Source organism: Diaphorina citri, unplaced genomic scaffold (genome assembly GCF_000475195.1).
Source record: "Diaphorina citri unplaced genomic scaffold, Diaci psyllid genome assembly version 1.1 scaffold736, whole genome shotgun sequence".
Classification (NCBI taxonomy): Eukaryota; Metazoa; Arthropoda; class Insecta; order Hemiptera; family Psyllidae; genus Diaphorina; species Diaphorina citri.
Genome location: NW_007378169.1, coordinates 26,522 through 45,219, shown reverse-complemented (window position 1 = coordinate 45,219; position 18,698 = coordinate 26,522). Strand labels below are relative to the sequence as shown.

Genomic DNA, 18,698 nt, shown 5'->3' with positions numbered 1-18,698 from the left:
ATCAGCCTGGGAAGGTTTACCAGGAAATGAATCTTATTGTAGGTTCCTCTTAGGCGTCAAGTAGGATCTACTTGGTTGCCGGTCTGGAACTTCCTAGGCCGGCTCCGCAACTACGGCCGCGCGACTTTTCCGTCAAAATTAGGTGGGACGTTAAAGTCCTGGATCTACCGGCCGGGAACTGGAGTGGAGCTCACCGACTATTTATTTCTGAAATTTTTGTAGAAAGAAAGGTTAGGCTCGACTACTCGTCGGCTTTAAGTCAAATGCTTGGGTTTTTATTACGCAGCGTTCTCTCCTAAACTTCGTCGAATACGAATCGACGGTGGGTCTCTCTACTCTCTAAGTACCACCCGACCACTTGGAAGGTCCGCTGACTTTCTTAACACTTATTAGAAGCCTGTGGCTAAGAGTCGCCGGACCGCTCGGTCCCCCTTAAATCTCTGACTTTGTGTTTACCCGTAATTACCTTGTAATACTTAGGCCGATCTATTTTCTTGTTAATTATCTTTCCAATGTTTATTTGTAGTGCCGGTATGTGTAAGCATAATTCCTATCATTTAGCTTTTTGTACACTATCTTCTGTAATATATGCTCTCGTCTAATAGTCTTCATGAGTCCGAATTTCTTGCAATATAACCTTTGCCTTCGATTTTTGTTACTGTCCAGTATCTGTCTCCACCGGTAAAACGAAAAGATTGGGAAACACTCTCACCGGTCAAGCCTGTTCAAGACCAAAAATACTATAGTTTTTCCCCCGTAGGGTAATAAAAACTATTATTTTGGGTCTTGCGTAAGCTTGACCCGGCCTTGTTGGCCTTGCCGGTGCAAGTTGCCTTTCGTACTGATTAGTAGCTGGCTGCCGGTGGTAGAAACAGTTGTTGCCCCCTCCGAAAAGCTGAGGAGGGAAAAATGTGGGATCTTCTGAGGGAAAAAGAGGGGAAAAATTGTTAGAATCACAACTATTTGGTCAAAAGCAGGGAAAGTAATCTCACCGGGTCAAGCTGTAGCACAGACCTAAAATATAAAATTTGAACCTCTGAACAAAATAAACATGAATTTTGCAGGTGTTCCCAAAATCTGTCAACCTAGAGTTGAAAAAGTGAAAACCGTGACAGAATTACGTACAAAATATTATGTATTGCAGTCCATTCAACTTGGAATCGAGGTTTGTCGAAATTTTCAAACAGGGTTGCCAGATTGGGGATTTCTCGCCCCATTTTGAGGCGAAAAAATGTTTTTGGGGCTTTTTTGGGGCGAAGAAATTTTGGGGAAAAAATGGGGCGAAAAATGGGGATTTTTTGGATTTTCAATTTTTTTTTTTTGGTCCTAGGTATAAGTTGTAATACGTACCTATGCTAAAAGACCCATGAACAAAAAAGTTTTTGGTCACTTGGTCAGATTAAAAAAAAAAAAAAAATCTATCAAGCCAAATATTAAAGAGTATTTTATTTTCTTCTTTAAGCTTAAAAAAAGGTTTTAAATCTTGGTGGAGAAGAATAAGATGGTCCTAGGTATAAGTTGTAATACGTACCTATGCTAAAAGACCCATGAACAAAAAAGTTTTTGGTCACTTGGTCAGATTACAGCCCCATTGTTATTTGTTATATGATTGGCAGGGTATTAGGCTATTAGGTATATAAATAAATAAATAATAAGTGATGGGAATATAGGGAAAGGTCCATGGCCAGGTCACTGGTGTTGTCAAAATCCAGGTTCGACTCCCAAAAGTAGCACTTTTTGAATATAAAATGTTATTTGGCACCCCTGGGCTGAACCCTATAACATATAATTGACAATGGAAAAAATGGGGATTTTTTCTTGAAAATGGGGATTTTTTAAGAGCAAATTGGGGCTTTTTTAATAACTTCATCTGGCAACCCTGCAGTGATCAGTGATTCAGTTACGTTTACGTACTAGTATAGTAGCGTACTACTACTACGTAGGTAGTCTACAGTCATAACTCATAATCTCTTCATTTTCTTCTTTTCCTTTTAATTTACTATTTTATTTTTTTTTTCTTTCATGGCAGGTACATAACTACATACCTACCAAACAACTTTCATAAAACTTTAGTGTTCAAGTTTACTCATTTTTTATTTGACTGTTAGTGATTTTTCCTCTCCTGTGTACTTCTGTGCCCTGCTCTACATTTGTATGTAATAGTGAAGATCACTATTGTAAAAGGTAAAAGTAGTTCTTTGAACGGTGGACCTCACTCAGATTACTTGTATCTTATTATGCCCCTCTATGTGCAAAAAAAGAGGCAGCACAGAGGTCATTTTTGGTAAAGTTCCAGTTTCACCTGAATGCTCAAGCTTGAAAAACACTTCTATGGAATTGATTATTCTTGCTTTAGGAGTGTTCTAGATGTAGTTTAAGGGGTGCACTTAAGAAAATCTGGTGTGAACATCACACAACTTTCTATTACATTTGCAAATACATACTAAAAGAAAGCCAAAAAAAAAAAAACAGACATTGAAAATAGTACTCATCACCCAGGTAGGTAGGTATACCTAGTTACCTAGGTAGATATTAGATCTAGGTAGGTAGGTATTAGATAGTTACGAGGTAGATTTTTCCCATTCTCGTCTTCATCAGACTGGCACCTACTTTGAGTTCTATGTGAGCTGCCAAAGAGGTTTGGTTGCATAATTTGTTTGATAGATTCAATGATCATGTCTCTAATAGTAATCGTTGCAGAATCCATTATGTACCATTGTACCTAGGTAGGTAGGTACCTACTTCAATTAGGGAAGTTTGGATAATACAAAATACCTACCCATTTACAGCATTTCTTCATCTATGTCTGTATTCTGTAATGACAAGAGCTATCACAAGTCAAATGGTCTCAACTCTTAAGTGATTTCAAATTTGTTCCTAATATTTCTTCTGTGGTTGCTATCGATTTAGGTCTGTTTGTCTGTAGGTAAAAGTATTACCATTGTTTTTGTTATATTCAAGTTTTTTTTTTTTATTTTAGATATAATAGGCCTTTTGGCAAGGTCTATTTACAGAGTTTTTATAATATAATATAATATCTTACCATATTTGACTCAGAACAGAACTCAACGGGGGTCTTATAGTCCCAAAGTCGAAGAGAAAACAGGATAACATAGGAAAGAAACTGTTTCGAGAATGAACCTCATCTATTCATGAAATCCTTTCGTATTTTTTTTACTGAATTTCTTCTGGTTTTCCCTGTTTTAAAAGAATCCGATAGTGGTTGAATGGAAATCCCAATATGAGGATATTATTGTAAGGAACTCAATGGAGATAAAAGCTCAAAAAATTGGAATTTTCGAAATTTGAACCAAAATAAGCTACCACTCTGAATGTCGGGCCTGACATTAGAACGTAGGTTAGAGAAGATAAAAGATAAGAAAAAAACAAAATGAATTTGATCCGAGAAGTCTTGAAAATCATTTCCTTGAGCAATTTTCTGATTGTTTTTTCATACTTGAGTACCTAGAACTGGGAACAGAGGAGGAAATTCGAAAAGGGAAAAAATAAATTAGAGCTGACGGCAAAAATGTAGGTAGGTACCGACCTAATCTGTGTTGACAAAAGGGAGCGGTATATGTACGTATACACGAGTAGGTAACATGTGTAGGTGCCCTATGTACACAGTGGGAGCTAACCAATTTGGTTAAATGCATCACGTTGTTTTTTCCATGTTTCGAAATTAGATTTTGTTGAATATTCAATTATGCTGTAAGCCATTGTAAATATCTGTAATACTGTACAATTTTGCAACAACCAAATAATTGAAGGGTTTAATTCAAGAACGATCTAACGACGGAAATCGAGTTTTGATTTTGAGTGAAACTACTTGAAAGTTATGTGATTTCCATTCTATCGGACCATAGCGTTGGTTGTAAAAAAAACTGACTACTGATTGCAGGGTTTTAACTTTTATGCAGGGTTTTAACCTACCTATTACATTTGAATTATCTCTCTGGATGCTAATACCTACAGTATTACAGTCTGAAGACAGTGTCATATGTAAGTGTCATAACTGACGTTTTTTTTTTTATTTTTATTTATTTATTTTTTTTTTTAAACCCTCAGGTGATTAAGTGAAGGGTTGGCCACTACAGTTTTTATCAAACTTGCCAAAATATTGAATAAGTTTACATAAAACTACTTTCCAAATCGGTACAAAAGTCACATTCCTAAGACAAAGTTAAATACTTGAACCTTGTCCCGGATAGCTACTTTTGTTAATGAATAAAAAAAAAATATATTAAGTAGATGAATAAAAACATCAATAAATTTCGGCAACTAGGTAGTTATTTATCGGCTAATCAAACTTACCAGTACAAATAATAAAGACATATTGGACATTGTGTCAAGTTATGTACTCAAACAGGTCAAAAATGAAAGATAAATACCTGGAGGAAGATCGGGTAATATGGTAAGATATTATATTATATTATAAAAACTCTGTAAATAGACCTTGCCAAAAGGCCTATTATATCTAAAATAAAAAAAAAAAAACTTGAATATAACAAAAACAATGGTAATACTTTTACCTACAGACAAACAGACCTAAATCGATAGCAACCACAGAAGAAATATTAGGAACAAATTTGAAATCACTTGAGAGTTGAGACCATTTGACTTGTGATAGCTCTTGTCATTACAGAATACAGACATAGATGAAGAAATGCTGTAAATGGGTAGGTATTTTGTATTATCCAAACTTCCCTAATTGAAGTAGGTACCTACCTACCTAGGTACAATGGTACATAATGGATTCTGCAACGATTACTATTAGAGACATGATCATTGAATCTATCAAACAAATTATGCAACCAAACCTCTTTGGCAGCTCACATAGAACTCAAAGTAGGTACTAGAGTCCTAGCGAGAACCGAAATAATATTGACGCAAGGCCCACATGAGCAGGTTACCATTTATGGTAGCCTCTGTTGCTGTTGGTAAGAATAAACTTTGAACATGCCCGTTATGTCAATGCCACGAAGAATACTAGAATAGTTGTTGGCAATCTTTGTTAGTTCCATGCTATCCTCGATTAAGAGGAAAATGAATAGTTCCCTAACCTACGCTAAGTCTAGTTCAGTAACTGGAGATTCTGGAGTATTCTAGAGTTTCAAGTGAACTTATGCCAGGTCGTTCAGTGAACTCCATAAGAAAAGAGCCAGATTTACTTGAACATCTAATGGACAAATTTTGTGTTAACACAGGTAGGTAAGATAGGATATTAGATATTAGGTATTATCACATTCATTAAGATCAAAATCGATAAACCTTTCGGGAGTTATGGTAAGACAAACAGACAGAAAATCTAATTAGGCGAATTAAAACATAAATTATTAGAACCATAAGAAAAGAGCCAGATTTACTTGAACATCTAATGGACAAATTTTAATTTGTGTTAACACAGGTAGGTAGGTAATTAGACTAATTAGGTATTATCACATTCATTAGGATCAAAATCGATAAACCTTTCGGGAGTTATGGTAAGACAAACAGACAGAAAATCTAATTAGGCGAATTAAAACATAAATTATTAGAAAATGAAATTCCAAAATGAAATTGATCCTTTGGCCTTCGTCAAAAGATCTTCAAGTGTGGGTTGAAATAAATAATGGAATAATATGGAAGCTGAAAATTAAGGAATGAGGGAAGGAAAGAAACTGTGGGAAACTTTGTTTTCTCTTCGGGAAAAGTTGAAACCAAAACCAATAAGAAAAGGATCTTCTAGAATATAAATTATTGATGTTCAAAAAGAAACTTTATAAAACCCTAAGCAAACACAAGTTATTAAGAAAAATAAAGGCAATAAGTGGGACGAAAAACAACATTTAAAGAGAAGTGAAAGAGAATGAGGAGATGTGGAAGGAGAAATTTGAAGGATTATAAGAGGAATCTCTTGTTGTTCGTACATTTATGAAATACAAAGATGGAAAACATCGAGTACATACATAGGTATATGGTATACACGTAGAATGAAAGAACTTGCGTTCATGAATTTAATATGTGGAACGTTGCATATGAGATAAACCGATATGGTGAAGATTCTCACGTAGAATGAAAGAACTTGCGTTCATGAATTTAATATGTGGAACGTTGCATATGAGATAAACCGATATGGTGAAGATTCTTACTTCTCTCTTGTGCTATCAAACTTTTCCCAATCTGAATAAATTTAGTTATTTTGTAGCTCTGGGTGAATCAATGTGTAATTGTGCCTTCTAATTCGGTGAACATTTTTTATTTTTATCTCATGGTAAAATGATTTGAAATGGATCAGATTTTCGGTTGTGTGGCTGTTAACTTCTTACATATTTCCAAGACTTGAAATGAAATTCCCTGGTCTTCAAAACCAAGAGAATTCAAAGTGCCAATTTAGAATGTTAATAATGTTATTTCCTCTGTTGTTGATGTTTCTTTTTCTTGTAATATTTATTCCTCAATTTCACGTGCTAGTGTAGAAGTGTGTAGGCATTGTCTACGAAACATTCAGAAAGAAAAGGAGGAATACATCAACATCATACGATGGTGATAACTCCGATCAACCGTCTCCGCCTCAGGTCATTTCGCCCAGAAACAAGCCTAGGACAAATCTGCGTTCATTGTATCTATTATCTATTGTTTTAATGTATTCAAATTACTGGTTGTAGTCGTTTATGACTATGTTAGACAATCCCATTCGAACTTCACATCAGTGAGGTGTTGTGTTCAAACTCTTTATCATTCCGCGACAAATCTCACTCTCTACCAACATAACAATATACAAATTGTTTACGTTTAATATGGAAACAATTTTTGAATAGCACTGGTTTGATAGCAGTCTTTAAGCCCTTTCTTTTGATGAAATTGGATCTTGAAAAAGTTCGTCCAGTTCAGATTTATGTGGCGTATGATACAGGTGGGCCAATAAATGGTACGTTTTTTAGGTGGGCGAATAAATGGTACACTTACCCTATTGCCTCATATAAAAAGCAGGATCCCGTATGCTAAGCAAAGCAGCACATGGTTAAGTATCCATGTTCCATTCTACTCCAGGCCAAAGTGGGGCTTATAAAGAGAAACAAATAAAACTGAATGACCTACTTATGTCCATAATGAAAGCCCAATTGAAAAGTTATGCTTATTTTATGGCCCAATTGCAAGTGGAGCGTAAATCCAGTAGGTCCAACACTAAATATGACTGTTTGCCTTTTAAATCCAATTTTACGACGGATAAATTTAGCGGCCATTGCAAGCACATACGGTTTACGAGGATTGAAAAGTTTATTGAAAACCATCAATGAGAGTATTATCCGAACGTTAAATTGCAAGAGGAAACAAAAATAATTATGCTAATAAAAAAAGGGTAAAGCTGAACCAGAACGGAGGTATCCCACTTTTTTTATTGAGCTCCCCTTTTTACTTTCTATTTCATCATGTATTTTATAAGGAACCTGTAGGTACATTGTAATGAGAATGATATTGGAGTCGGTCCAAATTTTTAAAAATCTGGTGTGAACATCACACGACTTTCCTTATCCTATTGAATGATGCTTATTTGAGTGTTCTTTTACCCTGACTTTTAAAATGTAGGTGGGTTGTGGGTAGTGGGTAGCTCTAATACCTTTGGAAAAAAAAGTAATTGTGAAGTTATAATACCTACATTTGGACAAAAAGCTAAGGGGGATAGACAAAAAAATATATTGTAATCATATAAAATTTGAACCTCTGGGGGCTATTGAACAAAATAAACATGAATTTTGCAGGTGTTCCCAAAATCTGTTAACCTATAGAGTTGAAAAAGTGAAAACCGTGACAGAATTACGTACAAAATATATTATGTATTGCAGTCCATTCAACTTGGAATCGAGGTTTGTCGAAATTTTCAAATTTGCACAGTTGTAGCATGAAAAGATTTGGGTGGTTGTTTCAATTTTGGGAACGCTGTGTAGCAATAAATACCTTTTGACTTTCTGTAGCCCAAGTCCCACTTGGGGTTCTCAATTGGGTCTTAGGTTGAGAAGCACTCTGCTTTAGAACGTGATACCCAATTAAAATGGGGATTTTTTAAGAGCAAATTGGGGCTTTTTTAATAACTTCATCTGGCAACCCTGTTTTCAAATTTGCACAGTTCTAGCATGAAAAGATTTGGGTGGTTGTTTCAATTTTGGGAACGCTGTGTAGCAATAAATACTTTTTGACTTTCTGTAGCCCAAGTCCCACTTGGGGTTCTCAATTGGGTCTTAGGTTGAGAAGCACTCTGCTTTAGAACGTGATACCCAAGATTCGTTTCATTTGTAATTCTACACAGATAAAGATTTTCTTCCTATCTAATTAATAGCGAGTTGTGATTAGATTAAAAGATTGTGTTTCTTTCCAGTGTTATTACGTACATTTTCTATTCCATTTCTTTATTATTCTCTTCTTAATCTGCTTCGTCGTCTTCTTCTCCTCCTCTTTTTTTCTTCGTCTCATTGTTTTTTACTTTCTTTCATTATTTTCTTGGCCGTTAGTTTCGTTATCGGTTCATTGTACTGGAATTTTAATCCTCTTTCTTTTGATCTGATGTTGTTGGAGGAATTTTCTTTTTCAACTCAGTACTAAATAGGTACATACTTTGCTTTCATACTTTCATTAATTAACCACTTTGCCCTACTTCGCATTCAGATTACAATTCATCAATATGGGACAAACTGTTCAAGAGTTATCGTAAAAGAAACAGACTTAGCAACGCGATGTTAGAGAGCCTGCCCCCAAACCGCTAGGTCCAGGGTTTGATTCCCTACAAACTACCAAACAAACTAAATGCAACATCAAACATCAACAAATCAAAATTTAGAACTCAATTCACTCCTTCAACAAATAATGATTTGGAATATTATGGAGGTCTCGAGTTACTTCTTAACTAGGTACTGAGGCTGAAATATTTCTCATCAGGTGAAGCAAAGCAAGAAGACATGTTGAGATTGCGAGCTTTGTGGAGGATTAGAATGTGAATTTAATATGGAATAGATTTGGTTTACTCATCAGTGCTGAATCCAATGAGTGTCAAAAATAGAAACTTTTATTGGTAGGTAAAAAATCTATCACTAGCCTACAAAATGTTCTTATTGTTTGATGCCTAATTTCCCAAATTGTTTCCCTTGTTGTTTCAGAGGATACAATGTGTCCGTACTGCACTTGCGGAATAGTTCAGAAGCTTGGGACACTGACTATTACTCTACGCGAAATTATGAAAACAACAGAGCAGGTAGCACTCGAAGAAAAGATACAAATTCCAATTCAAACCCCAACATACAAGACCGATCCTGTTGCCGTGAGTTATCTCCAGTGAGATGGTGCGATAAAGAAGTAGATGGCGTTTACCTTGGTAAATCTGGTTGGGTCCAAGTGCAACAAAGATCTCTTGATGACAATCTTAGCCTAGATAGTGTTAGTGGTCAGTCCACGTACAATACGACCCTAGCAAAAGACAGGAAAGCCATTTCTAAAATGTATACTCTTGACAATCCTCCCAAGCGACCTGTGTATTTGCAGTTGTCTGCTGATGATAAGCACCGGGATCTACATGATGATTTGTCTTCCCCACCCCCCATTACCCCCATCATATCACCTCCTCCAGCATTCCAAGACGCGACACTTCCCAGACCGTCACCCAAAACTAGTAAAGCCCTCGCCCGTAGCAATGCTGTTGAGAATACACCTCCTCAGTCTCCTTCCATGAGGAGGAATTATTTCAACCTCGCTGGAACCCCAGCTGTCAACAAACGTCTCACTCCTAGTCCAATCTCTTCTCCTCAAGCCAAAATGTTACAGACCAGATCTCTAGAGGAATCCACTCGGAATAGAAGAGCTCAATTCCAACAGAAACATGATTCTTCCTCCTCATCATCCTCCTCTTTTGGATTTCGTAGTTTAGACGGCGGAAGTTATCCAAAGAAAAATATAGCTCGACTGAGTGAAACCAATTCTTCTCTAGGATTATATGACAATGATGGAGACGAGGAAGATAATAGAAGTCCTTCTGTCAATGTTCTCATGGTGAATTACTTCCCTGACTCTTCTAATCAACATCAGAGTCGTCACTCGTACAAGCATACTAGAAAGTCTCCTGGTACAGAACCTAAGAAAGTTACTCCATGCAGTTGTTCCCCTTCCTCATCCTCCTCCACATCAAGCAGTAGATCTCCGTCAGCAAGTAACACTCCATTCAGAAGATCTGCCAGCCACAATAATAACAAACCACAGTGGGACAGTCGCAGTCATAAAGTCCGCCGCTCTAGAAGTTTACAACTCCCTGAAAGATCTCCTTCTCTGGGCAGGAAGGACCACTCTCCCTCGGACTATCACAACTACAACGCCCGGTACAAACCTCAAACCTCTGCCGTTCAAAGCAATGGATTTAACGGGACACAGACTAGAAAGCAAGGGAAACCACCTAACCTGAGTAAGTAATAGCAAAATGTAACCCATAGTAGGTATGTAACAGCATTTCTCATGAAACACCCCAGTTATTTATCTTGCTTGTAAAAAGCTCGTGTATAAATTGTTTTAAACTAATACCTCTCTGAGGGGCAATTCCGGACTGTTTAGTCTCGTAGATATAATTTCAAAAAAAAAAGAAAAAAATATATAAAAATAAAAAAAAATAAGGGACCTCAACATTTCACGGGTCAGAGGGTTTAGAGAGCTCACAAACGTTAGATAAATCAAAGGCTGAGGGCATATTTATGATGAAATTATTCTGTCGAGTAATGACAGAGAGTAGACTACCTACTTCAAAATATTCACTGTGGAATTCCAGCAAATGTTTATCCAACTCTGTAATAATAGGTACATCCATTTCTCTTCTTCCAAGAAAAATATCGGTTTCTCCTATAGGTAGGTACATACCCACATACTCCCTCCCTTTCCCCAAGTACAAAGTTATGACTCGAGTTTTTGACTATCACTAAGCTCTCATATTGAATTTTCTCTCCGCTTGCACGAATTTTTCCCTCATGTTGTCCCCATTCAAGAGATTTTGTTCGAGGAAACTTATGGGAGGCTTACCGTTTGCTTCTACTTAAGTCAAGATTTGAGTCATTGGGGACTTTGCCTTGTAAGCAGGATTGAAGATTTATTTAAACCTACCACGTAAATAAAGGATGATTTCTGAGATACGAAGAGGTTTACGTAGAAACCAGGAATTGATGCTAGGTATTTTATGGAAGCTTGTGGCGTCAGACAGTGCCGTAACTACGAAGGTGTTAAAGGTTTAGAGGGCGTGGCTACGAAGGGTAATAATAGCCATACTTCAGCCGCTTTCGTTGCTTTCAAAAAAATCAGATCATAAGGGCCCCTGTGTAAACACCACGAGAGCTTAGCAAGAAAATGCCTTCGTGATTAGAAAGCTTGACAACACTGTATTTATCCGGTTCGTAGCAACACTGGATAGGCAATATAGGCATATTCTTACTCAGTATCAAATGCCTTAACCTTCGGACCCCGGGCCGGGGTCAATAATGCAATTTTGAAATAAAGTTTGACTTCTGCATTTGCAGAGATATGCACTTTCTTGGGAAACGTCCAAAATTCGAAACTCAGGATTCCCAGAAATGAGACTACCCGATGATAGGTATATCAGTTATTTAACTGACGTCCTCCACTATATCTATCATATGACTTTATTAGGCTTGGAAAATTCAAAAGCAGCAAAATGCTGACTTGTTTTTCTCTCTCCTCCATTCGTTTTTTACTCCCCTTCCTTACCTCTCTCCCTTCTCCCTGTCCTTCCCCGTGCTTGTGTTGTGTGTTCATATGAAAATGACAAATGTGGAAAGGTTAATTAATTGGAAAATGACTGGAACATGTGTTCTCTGCCATATGATTAATGGTGATGTTGTTCTGAACTCATCGGGGCGAGAAACCTTGAGATCAGAAAGACTTGTAATGGGACTTGTTGTGTTTCTGGTGACATATGTTTTCTGGAGGACTGAAATTGAACCGTGCCAACTTTGTACTTTTGTTATTAACACATTGTGCTTTAAATCAAATGGAAAATCGAAATCATGGATTTTTTATTTGGAGTGAAGCTGAAAGCCTTTTCACAATTTTTCGGGCCCCCATGTGATTTACCCGAATATGTCCTATCGTCTATCCTATTGATCCTTTTTGGTTGTTTTCAGACAGAAGAGAGAGGGTCTCTTTGAGGACATATGTACGAGTGTGTATAATTTTGGGAATTAATCTATTGGCCTCTAAGCTCTAAGTACTTACGTACATCTACTCATCTACTTGAAAATATTATTCCCTTTTGATGGCATTCTTCAGGGGAGCCATGAATCCTAATTTCCCAAAACATCCTGTATCACCTACATAGGAAAGGGTGAAGGATTCCAGGCTAGACAAAAATAGAATAAATATTAGCTCGTTTTTTTTTTTTTACTGTTGCAGAATAGGTACCTAAACAAATAAAAACGAAGAAAAATTTATTCTCATCTGACTGGCGAGAAATTTAATTTCCTCTTGTTTTACTGCCATCGCCACTTTTTTTTCAATTTAAACTTTATTATCTACCTAATATACCTACAAGTATCAATCTACTAGGGTAACTAGGGGTACGTTTAGTTTTTATTATTTCGAATCAGGTAGCAAAACTTTAATGAAAGTTTCAGGGTTTCTGCAGATCAGAAAATTAATTAATTACAGGCACACATTTATGTGGTTCGATCACGAAATGGTCCCCTAAGCAGGGTCCTATTCCATGAATAACATTGTACTCCCCACTTCTGACTTCTTAACCCATGCGCAGAAAAAGCGTCGTACCGTTTGTCACCATTTTCTGCGCTTGAAGCTTTACTGCAGAATGCAGACGCAGAATCGTTCGTAGAATGGTTCGATCCCTAGATGTAGGTAATATCCGACCGCACTACGGATTGCTTACTTAGATCCCAATTGGTTATGTCAATTTTGATCCCATGTTTACCAAAGGACCTAAATACGAGTAGCTATTATTAAAGTACTTACTTTGAACGTTTACAAGGCGCCCGAGAAAATGGGATTTCGTTTAGAGGTAATTACATTGTATGCTGAAGAAGGGGAAAGGAAAGAAGAAAGAGATAATGATAGAGAAGGAGAGAAAGAGAAACGTGAAATTTGGAAATGAGAAGAGACTTTGTCTGCTAATAATGGAAAATAAAATTAAGAAACCCTCCCTATCTCTGTCTCTCCCACCCGCCCTCTGTTTGTGTTTATTTCCCTTTCTTCCTGAGACACACACTAGCAACCTGAACGTTCTAATTCAATTAGGATTGTATTCACATTAGGTAGAAAACTAGGAAAGCAAAGATGAAACAAGACACATCAAATGAACAAAGGAACAAACATATTGGGAGTCGTTTACACTTGATTTTGCAATAGAGTTATCACAGCATTTTGCACCAATCTTTGACATTTTTTTTTATTTTTTTTTGCCCAGTCGGTTTAGTGACTGTAGTGGAAAGTAAGAGTAGAAAGTATGAAGTTCAGGATAGCAGAAAATGCCCTTTTACGAGCTTCAGTATTGATTTTATCCGTTTATGAAGGGTGTATAATTCACTATCTTTCATACCTATTTCCTTGGTTAAACACAACTTGGTGAAACGAAATTGACACCTATCTAAACCTCTAATCACCAGTCTTCAAAGATGAAAACTCTTTTCGGTCCAAATTTTCAAAAAGGGAAATGTGTGGTTAGCACGAAGAAGGCGGCTGTACCGATTTCGTAAAAATCGGATTTTGGGTTTTTGGGCGATCTGAAGTGATTTTTCGTGATCTTCCCTGATTTCTTAGTGTAGGTACCTACTAAAATGTGAGAATGAAGCGAAAATCGTGTGATGTTCACACCAGTTTTTCCCCCTCTAATACAAACGAATGGCATTCTAGACTATTAAAATGCTTTATTGCTCGTTCGGCAATTTCATAGCTTTTTATACTACTCATCACCCAGGTATAAGGTATGTATACCTAGGTAGATATTAGATCTAGGTAGGTAGGTATTAGATAGTTACGAGGTAGATTTTTCCCATTCTCGTCTTCATCAGACTGGCACTGGAGCAACATTTTTATGACAAAATACCTGCCTGTCTTTTTTATTACCAGTTTGAAATTATTATTATCAGCATTTTGTTTAAATTTTAATGATTCCTGAGCTCAGTATGTCCTGTTTTATTACTTACAGTTGTTGGGTATGTTGTGATACTTGTGATGGACCAGTACCTACATACCACCATGCGAAGAAAAGAAGAAGATATTTACATTGTCTTATGCACGCATACATTAGGATTATTAGGAATTTATCAATTTGTGAATGTACACTTGTGCAGATTGCGCAGAATTAGGCAAAATAGCAAACTTACTCGAAATTGTAATATTCATACCGAGAAGCCGTTATAAAATAGAGAGGGGAAAAATGAAATAATGTATGTTCTTTTCACCGAATTCATAGCAGACAGAATATTCAAGAGTAGGTACCTACCTAGACGGGAAATTTTCAAAATTAATTATGAGTGCTAGAGCGCTTGTACTCCCGTTGTTCATTTTTTCCCCATCTCGCCCCTAACTTTCCCCCCCTTGTTCCCTGAATTTCCCTTTTGCTCCCTGGATTTCCCCCCTTGTTCCCTGAATTTCCCTCTTGCTCCCTGAATTTATTTCGCTCCTTGTTCACTGGATTTTCCCGAGTTTACCTGCTCCCTTGCTCCAGAGTTTGGTATGACAATAAACTTTTACAAAATGCTGCTACACGAGTTGGGTGTATTGTTTTCCCCTCCTCTAATCCCTCTCCTCCTCCTCTTCATCTTCTCTTCCTCCCTCTTCGTTCTTATCCTTAATCTCCTCCTCCTCTGACATTCTGTCTCCATGCTTCATGTTTTTGTAGAGGAATATGTAACATGTTATTATTCGTCAGACAGTGCCGTAACTACGAAGGTGTTAAAGGTTTAGAGGGCGTGGCTACGAAGGGTAATAATAGCCATACTTCAGCCGCTTTCGTTGCTTTCAAAAAAATCAGATCATAAGGGCCCCTGTGTAAACACCACGAGAGCTTAGCAAGAAAATGCCTTCGTGATCAGAAAGCTTGACAACACTGTATTTATCCGGTTCGTAGCAACACTGGATAGGCATATTCCTACTCAGTATCAAATGCCTTAACCTTCGGGCCCCGGGCCGGGGTCAATAATGGAATTTTGAAACAAAGTTTGACTTCTGCATTTGCAGAGATATGCACTTTCTTGGGAAACGTCCAAAATTCGAAACTCAGGATTCCCAGAAATGAGACTACAAAACTCTTTTGATGTCAGATATCAGGGATGAAATATCCGTCACGAACTTTGACCTAAAGTTTTGCTCAAAATTCCTAAAACAGAGTAAAATAGATTCAATTTATTCTCCTCGGTTAGAGAACAAAGAACACTAAGAAAATCTTGTTAAGTCTCTATGGAGATCTTGTCGTTGTTTCGCCAAAGCCAAAACGTCGCCATTTTATCTAACATAGTTAAAAGTTTACTCATTATGTTCATTAACGTCACTGGGTATTGAATAATCTTCTTAGCGAAATTACTGGCAACTTTTGTTGACGCAGCTTAGAATATTTAGAAGGAACGTACCTATGGGGTGATATGACTACCATCATGGTTTCGTTGAATCCTAGCCCTTAGCCCTATAACTTTTGACATCTCCCCTTAAAAGTATGCCTGATTAATCTGATTATAAATAATTCCTTCAGAAACTAGACTGTTTACATAATCATGCATCAATGAAGACAACATAACTATTGCTGTTTCAGGATATATGAGTTCGGATGATAAGCTGAGACGAGAGGCAGAGGAGGAGGCCCGTATAGTCACTGAATACCTCTATGGCACTCGCTCCCGAGAAGCTGCTAGAGCTCTTCTCATGCAGAGATGTTGTGAGAAGTTAGAGGACCCTCCACCCCGTATCCCTGTCCCTACAGAAACTAGCTACAGTGTCTATCTCGTCCCGAGCTCCAGTCAACCTCGTCTCTTGAAACGTGGCCTCACCTCACCCTCTCTCGGCTGCAGTGACCGAGACTGTCTCAACCCTTGCAACCCAACCACGTGTGACTTCTGGCCTCATTGCTCTCACCGGGATGGTATCTCCACAGTCTGCAAGTCTCCTAACTCTTATCCTTACCCAACGCAACAAAATGGAACCTCTCTCAAGGCGTCCCAAAGCTATCCATGCACGGAGGATAGGTTACAGAAGAAACACAATGGTGTTACCTACTCCTCCCCACCTTCCCTGGAGCAGATGAATGATAAGAACCTTTCGGTGGGTCGTGGGATATCCCCATGTGGGGACAACTACCGTGGTGTGTCACCGTCTAGTGATAAAATCCGCGCATCACCATGCGGGGGTGAAAAGATGCGAATCTCGCCGTGCGGTAATGAAAAAGTGCGTGTGTCCCCGTGCGGTGATAAGATGCGGGTGTCTCCATGTGGAGATAAAGTGCGCATGTCTCCATGTGGGGACAAAATGCGAGTATCTCCGTGTAGTGATAAAGTGCGTGTATCCCCGTGTGGGGACAAAGTTCGTCCTTCGCCCGCGATGTGTAACGGTAAAATCTATGCGGCCTCTCAGAACGGTATCGCTCGTCCCCCGTCTGGTTGTGGTTCTTCTTCCTCCAGTGATGTTTGGTATACGGTGTCTGATCGTACCACATCCAAGGAGATGAAGACAGCCCGTAGCTCTGGTACTTGCACCCCGTCACTAGCTGATAGCCCGAATAGTTCTCGCCCGGGGAGTGCTCCGGCTAGGTCAGATTGTTGTTCAACCATGGACGCTAAGCAAAGGTCTCTGTCCTTGCCGAAGAGTTTCCAGACGAATCACATCAAGCATCAACTGCCGCATCGACAAAGGTAAGAGTTTTGAATTTCTTTATAGACGAAGGTAGTGCCGCGCCTGACAGTATTCTGGTCTAGCTATGTATATCTTTTAGTAGGGAAAAGACGTCTAGGTTTTCTACAATAAGAAATGAAATACTGCATAGGTATTATACGGGTTACGAAGTCACTGAAGCATTCGGATCATTATTTCAAATGTGTCCTTTTCTTTATTACATCTTCGAAACGGTTATGAGGCCATTACTTGTCTGGAGAAGTCCACAATAATAGGAAAACCAGCCAAGAGTCTCGCAGGCATAGGAAAACAAGGCCCCTAACTTTTCCCCCCTTGTTCCCTGAATTTCCCTTTTGCTCCCTGGATTTCCCCCTTGTTCCTTGATTTCGCCCCTTGTTCACTGGATTTTCCCGAGTTTACCTGCTCCCTTGCTCCAGAGTTTGGTATGACAATAAACTTTTACAAAATGCTGCTACACGGATCATGATCAATAATATGAATATCACGTAGATAGGTAGATACTTATTAGGTGTGTTTATAGTTTAATACCTAGTTTGTTGATATTAATACTACTGTTTGTTGAAACGACTGAATAGCAACCGAGTCCATATGGATGTCATCAGAAACATCAGTCAGCGCGGCGGCGATAGCACTTTGAATGCACCAGTTCCGATGGATCACTGAAGTTAAGCAACTTTGGGCTTGGTTGGTTTGCAGATAGCTGACCATCTGGGCAATCGCGTACTGACTTTTCCCGGCTCCACTCAGGCTGGATGAGGTGTGAGAAGGGGGGTAGCTTGCCGCCAAATCGAGAATAAACCCTCCATCACTAAACACCTTAGCATACGGTGCCGTTACACCGCTATCAAACAAATGGGTTTGAGTCCTTTGACAGTTGACAGCAATTGAACTATGAACTAGTGTATTCAACTTGGCATGTGGCATAAACCAGCTCAATCGAACCTTGACCCAACACATTATCATAATCTTATTGCTATTGACTCCTATCTGTATTGCCTACTTACTTCTGTTTCTAACCTCTTCGGGGATATTCTGTCCCGTGAAAAAAATAGATTCTTACGGCCGGATTTGTAGTCTCTTATTCACTTTATGTTGGTGTAAATTTCATGATGAGTTCAATATGAAACTGAAAATGAGTTCAACAAGAAATCTGGGAGATTTTCTATCCAGAAAAAGGCCTAAAAATGGAATAACATAAAAAAGTTCAACATGAGACTGTAAACCAAACTGGGATGTTGAGGATTTATAAGAAAGTCTTGATAGGGATGGGTTGCTTTTAGTCCTATAGGATAGAATACTACTAAGAGGACCAAATTTCCATAACCTTTAAAGGCTTTGAACTTTACATTAGCACTAAGAGCAGAGTTTTTCTTTTCCCCTGATGTCCTCAAGAGGACAAACCCCGCCGGGAATCGAACCCGGACCCTCTGGCATGCAAGCCTAGTGCGATAAGCACTCGGTCACGGAGATTGCTTACTCAGCTTACTCTTCATTTTCCTGCACTAAATATTGTATTTCCCTCGTAACTCTCGTAAGCAATAAGGACACATCGTAGCATATCGTATATCTAATGCAAATTTTATCTTGTTATTATAACTTTGTATGATTTATGATATGATGGTATATGAATATGAATTGAAAGTGACATTATTCTGTCTTACATTTTACGAACACTCAAGAGCGTGGAATTTGGACCATCGCGCAGCGTTTGACATTTGGATTCTTCATAGGAATTGGCCTTTTATTCATAATTTCTATCCAAATGCAACTGCTCCATTGGTTCTGTTTACATCGGGGGAAAAGAGTTGCTAGACTAGACTAGATTA

General features: G+C 38.2%; 1 protein-coding gene across 4 annotated transcripts in view; it reads left to right on the top strand.

The window, feature by feature from the left end:
• Positions 1-16,871, top strand: part of LOC108251805 — a gene marked incomplete at its 3' end in the record, with an annotated part of 45,512 nt that extends 28,641 nt beyond the window's left edge. For all 4 annotated transcript variants that reach the window (XM_026825352.1, XM_008476371.2, XM_026825353.1 and 1 more), the window contains 2 exon segments: positions 9,132-10,423; positions 15,779-16,871. In XM_026825352.1, the coding sequence (XP_026681153.1) occupies positions 9,132-10,423; positions 15,779-16,871 (2,385 nt within the window).
• Positions 16,872-18,698: the final 1,827 nt, after the last annotated feature.